This window comes from Pseudoliparis swirei, chromosome 11 (assembly GCF_029220125.1).
Source record: "Pseudoliparis swirei isolate HS2019 ecotype Mariana Trench chromosome 11, NWPU_hadal_v1, whole genome shotgun sequence".
NCBI classification, from domain to species: domain Eukaryota; kingdom Metazoa; phylum Chordata; class Actinopteri; order Perciformes; family Liparidae; genus Pseudoliparis; species Pseudoliparis swirei.
In genome coordinates, this window is record NC_079398.1 from 1,245,406 (window position 1) to 1,253,933 (window position 8,528).

Below are 8,528 nucleotides of genomic sequence, written 5' to 3' on the forward strand. Positions count from 1 at the left end.
ATGATCATAATGTTGTGGCATTTCGTGACAGTACGAATGGCTGCAACATCTCTGCAGATGCGATCCCTCAGAATGATGTTCACCAATCCATAAGTCTTGTTCAGCTCACATTGACTGCTGAACCGCGTGAATATCCAGCAGGAGTCACTCAGTTTGTTCTTAGATGGAGAGCGACAGCTTTCTTGGCTGCGTTGAGGCTCAGCTGAGCATCAGCCAGGGATCAAGCACAAATTGATAGGCAGATATAAAACAATAGGCTGAATCTAAACTGCCGTAAAGTAGTCTGTGGTGGGCTTAGTACTCTTTTAAGGGTTCAGGTTCTGCCTGTAAGGTTAAAAGAGGGCTAACCCGTTTCTTTGTCATATCATCTCACTCTAGAAATATTCTTGGCTCTGCAGAGCTTTCCTCTATCTGCATAGGTTCAGGGCCAAGCTCAAAGGCCACAGTGGAGGGAGAGAGAGGATTATCGGGTCTCCTTTTGAACGACACCTGTTCACTGTGAGAGTGTTTAAAAAAGCTGCATGCTGATGCTTAAATGACTTCCCCCTTCCACTAGGAATGAATGGGCTTGTTATTTGTCCAAGGACATCGCCCAGAATGCCAGCTACCTGCTCGCCTGCAGATTTCTGGAATCGGCACTTTACTGAAGCAAGTGAAATAGATCCAGACAAACTGACACTGACAGGAGGGCAGAATGAGAGAGTTGGAGGCCGTTCAGGGCTGTTGAGTAACTGCTGGATTTGAGAAGAGTTGTAGACTCCGAAGCTAAAGCTCTCCACGGTTTCACACAATCCTGTTACACCAAAGATTGTAAATATTGATTGCCGCATTAAACCAATTCTGCAGTGCTTCTTGTGGAGTGAATATGATGTGATTTTTGGATAATATTTTTGGTTCGGAATAAAGAAAATCACTTGTCTCGTTTCTTCCCAGCTCTTTCTTTAAGAATGAAGAGGATGACGCACCAATCAAGCGCTGTCCTAAATGTAAAGTTTACATTGAGAGGGACGAAGGCTGTGCACAGATGATGTGCAAGAACTGCAAACACGCCTTTTGCTGGTACTGTCTGGAGTCCCTGGATGTGAGTCGGTTCTTCAGAAGTGCTTTATTTCCTGATGTCCATTGCAATGGAGAGAAATATGCTTTATTTTCTTTAATTTGTCTTAACACTAAAAATATCAACGTTGAATATTGCAATTCTGTGTTTTTGCACAGTGCGTTGATGTAGATATCATTTGTCTCCCTGTGACGGCGATGGCTTTCATTATCAGGATATTGTAGCTTAACCTTGGTCCTGATAAGAAAGGAATGATATGTGTTATTGAGCTTGGATCAGGGTGATTTATGAACAATGGTGCATTATGTAATCTCAAGTTGCGTAAGACCAATTTGAACCAATAATGGTCACTCTTCATCTGTACTCTTTGTCTGACAGGACGACTTTCTCCTGATCCACTATGACAAAGGGCCCTGTCGGAACAAGCTGGGCCACTCCAGGGCATCTGTTATCTGGCACAGAACACAGGTGAAAAACCCATCCTCCGCCCCCCCCCCCCCTCCCTCTTTCTCTCACAACCTTAAACCACGATGCAGCATGTGGCCATGAAGGTGCTCCCCGGTTCTGCCTCGTCCTCTCTTACCGGCTCACACACTCGTATGATGTACTAGCATCATCTTGACGGCACAACAGGAAAGAGACGGCTTGATCCGCATGCAGTGACAAGTGCCCGGTGGTCAGTGTCCCGCTGTTTTCAACTAAGCCTATTGTATACGCCGTACACTTGAAAAAGAAAAGAAAAAAGAAAGGTTTCCTCATCAAGGATCTTCTTAATAGGTTACCAAATGAAATGATGGGTAGCATAGGCTACGGAGGATTAATTATGACATGGTTTTAGTCTTTCACAAAGGCCGACGGTGTTCTGTTTCCATATTCTTCTCCTTGGTATCTCTCCCGAGCCCAATTATCTATCCATGGGTGGTTACGGCTCCTTGTCCAACATACTTGTTATTTTGTCAACATTAGCATACGCTAACATTAGCATTCGCTAATGTTGACAGTGGGGCAGACCGAGTCATACGATTACAGTTCAGCTGGTGTAAGCGTATAGATTCACTGCTCTGAGTCTTTGTCTCGCTCCTCCCCTCCCCTCTCCCCCCCTCCCCCTCGATCCTCAACATCTAAAAAGCCTCCTTTATGAATACAACATGTTCCAGGGCAGACCTATCTTGCAAAAAGAACAAAGGCACTGTGGCACCTGACTCCATGTAATGCATTTGATTTTGCAGCTCTGACCTTGATGGTGTCTGGCTCCCCCATGTGGTCACTAACGACAGTAACAGTGAAGAGTCTCAGATAATGTTGGTATTTCACACAATGTTTGTTAAAGTAACATTATGTAACAATTGTACCTTAAAATAACAGCTTGAAAAAATTGTGCCGCTACAATGACTTTTAATATGGCGATTTGCGCCTCCGCCATTGCCATCGGGGGTCTGGGGAAATAACTCCGCTATGTAGGATTCTGGAGCCGCCCGCTCCGGGGCGGATGTACTTCGACCTGCTTTCTGGCAGTGATTACGCAATGTCATATAGTGCCACTCCACGCTCGCAGCTACAGTATAAGGGTAGCTTTTTTATGTAGCTTTTTGGTGTTGTCAACAATATTGTATTCGATCACACGTACTCCACATTCAAACATTTAGAAAACTACGTATATAGGCTGAAAACGCGATCGGTATTTCATCTAAACTAAATGTCATTCTTTTGGTTATGTTGTAACAATTCGCCCTTAGCAACTCAATCAAGGGGAAAATGTACAATACGCTAAAAAAAAAGGTAATGGGCGGATCTGCGAATTCTGGTGTTAACGCTCTCTGCTCAAATGGTCGTAAAAGAAAAACACAGTCGATATGCGGAAACCCAAATCTTATTGTATTAAATCAAATTCAATGCATCTGCAAGCCCCCAAAATGAACACATACACTACAAACAATCAAACCCACTCAAAACAAAGTATAATCCCCGAATCCCGACAGTCCCCAAAGTCTTTGCAGTCCCCCAAAACAAAAGTAAATTACTGCACGCGCACACACACACCCCTCCCCCCCCCCAAAAGCTGGCAAACAGCTGACCGACCAGGCGGAAACGTGGCGAGGCGCCGCGTTCAATCCCCGCGCTACTTCACCCTAGTCCGGTAGGTGCTGGGCCCAGTTCACAGTGTTCCTGCGCAGTCTTCGTATTAGTGATCCCGCCCGTTGGTATGAATCCAAAATAGAAACAGTCGCCGGATTGCTTCTACCGGGCTGCATCTATCGTAACTGGGTATTTACGACACTGAAGTAAACGTTAAATACCTCAAAAACTGAAGGGGTCGCTAAAAGGGAAAAACTACATTATGGGGCTTTAATGATTCGTTAGAATATGTTAAAGTTGTGTCGGAGCATTGTGATTTAAAGACTTAACAAGTGTGTCACAATAATAATAATAATAACTTCATTTATATAGCAGCTTTAAAAACAATGTTTACAAAGTGCTCTACAGAGAGTCAAGGCAAAACAAATGGAATAGTAAGAAACAAAAATAACATTTATAAAAATTGCAAATATATATATATTAAAATTAAAATAAAAAACAGACAAACTAAATTAGGGGGAACCAAAGTTCTGCATAAAAGGATGAGATCACTTAAAAACTGTTCTATAAAAATGGGTTTTAAGAATTGATTTAAATAAGCAGGAGATCCCTAGCAACACTCGCTGTACATTAGCAACTAAATTACATTCCAATATCTAAACGGTAAACAAATAATATATGGGTGATGAAAACTTGCGAGAATCTTGTACATCCTCTCCAAAGTTGACAGCGTTTAATTTCCTTTCCATCTAATTTTCCAGTCTTCGTCCTGATACCGAAATCAGGGAGTGAAAATATATTCCTCCCTTTTGTATCGTTCAGTTCCTCCAGGCTTTTCAAAGAGCTACTCTTATTGCACGAGAACAAGTGGGTGTGTCCTCCCTTTCCATATTTGTTTTGTACACCAGTGTTTTCTCTCACTATGATGAAGAGGGGCATGTCCGTGAGTGAGTAGAATGTAGTGCGGCCTGGAGAGCAAGTCAGTCGGAAGACGCAACCTAATTAATTTACTGTAAACAAAGACTTCTGTGCTGAGAACGTGTTGTTTTGAGGCATTGATCGCCACCTGCAGGCCAACCTTTAGTATTGCATTTAATTGGAAGGATTCAAGGCAATACCTTTTTGAAACGGTAAGATTTATACCAAGTAAATCACCATTATCATCTGAATAAAATGTACCTACTCATCACATTATATTGTGATTTACCAAAGTTCTATTGCCAAGCTGAAGTAAAGCTCTGATGCATTCTGATCCAATACACACGATGATGCTGCATCCAAATCCTACATGAACACACCGTATGCATAAAAGTGTTTTTACATTCATATGTTTATCTTTTTCTTATGTTTCTCTGCAGGTTGTGGGGATCTTCGCTGGATTTGGCCTGCTCCTGCTGGTCGCCTCCCCTTTCCTCCTTCTGGCCACTCCCATTGTCCTCTGCTGCAAGTGCAAGTGCAGCAAAGGCGATGACGACCCATTGCCAAACTAAACACGCCATCAAAGCTGGAGCGGAGAGGCGCTTCATGGATGGGCCATGTTTTTATTTCCTTTTCACCCCCTTTTACATTCTTCTCCTCCCACCAGCTTGAATTGCTTAATTTTTTTGGGGGGGTGGGCTGAGCCTGCAACAGCCCTGGCCGCTTCGGGATCCATTGCTCTGCATGAGAGAGGCGTGGTAGGAAAGCGACCTTACACCTTGGCCTGGAGAGAGGGGCAGGGTCACAGGTCAGAGGTCAAAGGGCCACTGTGTCCACGCGTTGGTGTTTTCGGGACGTGGGGGAAGTCTGGGTCACTTCAAGTGGTCCTCAGTTGCTACCGTAGTCAACGATTGCTTTTCTCTTGTATGAACATAATAATGCAGGAGACGCTTTTCAAAGGACTTTTACTTTATCGCTCTGTTTTCTCGGTTTGTCGCAGGCAACAGAATCTTTTTCACCACCACCACCACACCCGACGTAGCTCTAGAGATTCAGTCAGTAGCATTAGAGTTGCACCACGCATGTTTGGTGTTCACTCGATTTGCACACGGAACGTGATTTTCATATCATGTTCAGGACTGAGGTGGAGATGAGAGGCTGTTGTCACTCTCAACTCAATGTATAGCACGTCCTCTTGATGATGTCAATGTTTTATAACCTGTTGCTTTCAGAACTGTGCTCAGTTGTGTCTACGTGTTGTGTTTTGAGTGTTTTCCAAACTGTAAGGTACACTTATTAAAGGGCATTGCCACTCACATTTCAAAACACACTAATTATCTTTGGTCAATTGACAATGGAGACTAGTTCTGTTCAACATTCAGCTTGGGTTTTTCATTATTACCATCTGTCCGAAATCACTTCTTTTGACACCTCTGGACATTTCTTCAAGAGACAGAAACATTGTGTGCGAAGGATGTCACGCAGATTTCCCAAATTGAGTGGTACTCCCCTTTTTAGGTTCAACAATAATGTATAGTCTATTAGAGGACTTTGTATCCACATGTTGTGGAACCATTTTAATACTACACTACAAGAGATGTCACTTGTGTAATTCTCAGTCCCCCCGGTGGTGGTTTAACCAAATGGATATGAATAGCCTTACATTGAGAATAGCCAAAATCAGGCATTTCCCCCTGTGCATTAAAGTAAAAAAATAAATCCCAGGGAAAGCATGTCGTCAACGAAGCCCTTTATATTCAGATGATTCTATGATGTCATCCATTATGCCACGCTGTTAATAACCATACTGTAAAAAAACAAAAGAAGAATAAAAACTGCCCTCAACAGATGTTCTATGTGACCTAGGTCCTGTATTGCCTCAGCCTTTTTGGGCAGGAGAGTCACAAACAAGCTGAAGCTCAACTCCTAGATCTCCCCGTCTTTGAGGCTTAAGAAATACCTGCCCAATTTGCAAACTTGCATATGTAAGTGGTCAGAGTGTCGATGTTTTGTTTTGTTGGTAGTTAGAGCTCCGATAACAAGCAGCTATTGCCTGTAACGGGCATAAGAAAAGTCTATCGAGTGAATATAAAAGAATTCCATTTTTGGGCACCTAAATATGAAGCTGCTCTATACTATATCACTTTATCTATGCAAGTTTGTGCATTTCCATTCTTAAAAAGGCCATTGATTGGTCATAATCAACTGTATGCCAAGAGTAGGTTTATCTGGTGAAAGCTGCAGAATGTCACCATATAGTTTGCATATCATAGCTTTTATTTAATCAGGGAATCAGTCAGAAAAATATCCATTGTATTTCCATCTTCTAAGTTGCTCTTAGCTATCCGTCTTTTAGCTTGAAAGCCAGGACGGAGTTCGGACACTTTTTCTTTGTTCATGTCATTTATTTGAGGGGAATCTCAGCTTCACAAAAACAGTTCATCGAGGAGCAAAGGTAGAGCCATTCAACTATAAATAATGTTCTCTCATTTCTTTGTTACCATGCATAGCCATTTGAATGTTTTGTATAAGTAATTTACTACTTCTTACTTTTGCCTTTCTCGTCTGGTGATTTGCAAGTGTTTATGTAGCATTTCCTGAAAAGTGTAATAACATTGAACAACAGTAGCTAATCTAAACTGAACATAGCCAATCTGCAACTCACTTCACTGCTCATAAATTTAGCTCTGACTTTCAGTATGATAATCCTAATTTTTAGAAGCCTTACATTTTGACTACTATACTGTAGACTCTGTTACTTTCATTGACCGACTGTACGAGCATGATCATTTGATATCAAAGACAGCCCAATTTTCTACTTTTTGAAGTTTGGTGCTGTCCTTAAAAAAAGAAAAAGGTAAATTCTTCAATTTTATGTTTTTTTTTATGACAATCGTGCCAAGCAGATTTCCAGGAAGGGATAAGGACAGAGCGGTCTACTGTGTGTGTGCATTTTGCCCATGTATTTGTAATGTAATAACAGTTTTTACAGGGTAAACAAAAAAGTAATGCTTCTTTATGTAAACTCTGCACTGTATATGGGTTTCATTGTTTTGCTTCTTGATATGATCTGTGGTGTGTGTGGTATGGTGCCTGCTTTGTTTAACTGATGAGTTTAGCAGCTGAAATCAATGTCTACTCAATAGAAAAGTCAATATACATATGGGAGATTGCAACTGTCCTTTTTAAGGAGTATCATTATGTAATGTTACCAGGGCTCTGATATCACCATGATAAAGATTCATTTCAAATAGTGCAGACATGTTCATTTAAACACACAACTTTCACCATCATCAAAATCTTGAGCAGGCACAAACTAACTGAAATCATTGCCGCTTCCATTTTTTTTTTGAGACGCCATCCTCCTTTTCCTTTGTTTGCTGGCAACTCTGAACAGGTGGATACTGAATTATGCAACCAACATAAAAGGGCCGAACGGCAAACATTAGAATCACTGCAGTGTCTCATTGTATATCGTCTTCTACACTAGAGGCTTGGCAGGGCTCAATATGAAGACCAACTGTATATTACCACTAAAGCAGATGAAACATCAGTCATGGTGTCTGAATACGACAGTCTGACCGGGTTAAGGGATTGCTTCTAAGATTTGGCGCTTGAATAATAAGCAAGGTCGAGTCTATGTATCAGCTCAAGATCTACTTTGCAACTAACCTAAGATCAAGTTTAATTTCACGCAGCAATTTATATTTTACAACTGGCAGTGTCGAGATGAAGCTGCATGATTTTTCTCTGACTTCTACATGTTAAATATTACGATATTGTAGCCTCTAAAGATCTATGGAATGGTATCAGTCAGCGGCCTGGTTTTTATATTAGTTTAAAAAACATGTTTTGATGTTCAGCGATATGATATACAGCGTCGATCGACCGACCTGTTTTTCAGCAGGTTGGCTAATTATGTCTGCTACTTTTTTGTAGATTTCGATTTTTTTTTTTTTATAAGCCTGTTTTACATCAGAGTTTGTGGTATTTTAATTAACTTTTTTTCTAAGAGTGGAATCCTTCAGGCCTGATTGGTCAATTCAATTTAAATCAGTCACCTCAGTAAGAGGATTCTTTTCAAAGGACATGCTGTCTGTACACCACGCATATGTATTTAGAGATAGCAACCAATGGCTCTAGTTTAGGTAGTAATAGAACATTAATCAACCTGGGTGATACAAAGATTTCAACATTGTAAAATGGCATAATTGGAACCGTTCTGTACGACTACGACATCTCGGTATATCTACAGTTCCACTAATACTGTGACACCAGGTATTAAAGGTTGTAGTTTTTTGTGATTCTGCCCTCTTTATTCATTCACACGTCACACGTGTGTTGAAATATTATAAGTTTGCATGTAAAAAATATGAAGTCTTGTGGTCCATGTTGTGAAACGGCTCCCTCTGGTGTTGAAAGTGTATACTTTCTTAGTAAACGGGGATACCTAAAGCAGGGTAAAGGCAGATATCCT

General features: G+C 41.2%; 1 protein-coding gene across 1 annotated transcript in view; it reads left to right on the forward strand.

Annotated features, from left to right (window-relative positions):
• rnf144aa (ring finger protein 144aa) overlaps nt 1-7,304 on the forward strand; it is a 31,436-nt gene extending 24,132 nt beyond the window's left edge. The window contains exons 6-8 of the mRNA XM_056426619.1: nt 934-1,081; nt 1,436-1,525; nt 4,492-7,304. Of these exons, the coding sequence (XP_056282594.1) occupies nt 934-1,081; nt 1,436-1,525; nt 4,492-4,623 (370 nt within the window). The 3' untranslated portion in view covers nt 4,624-7,304. The remainder of the gene's footprint in view (nt 1-933; nt 1,082-1,435; nt 1,526-4,491) is intronic.
• The last annotated feature ends 1,224 nt before the right edge of the window (nt 7,305-8,528 follow it).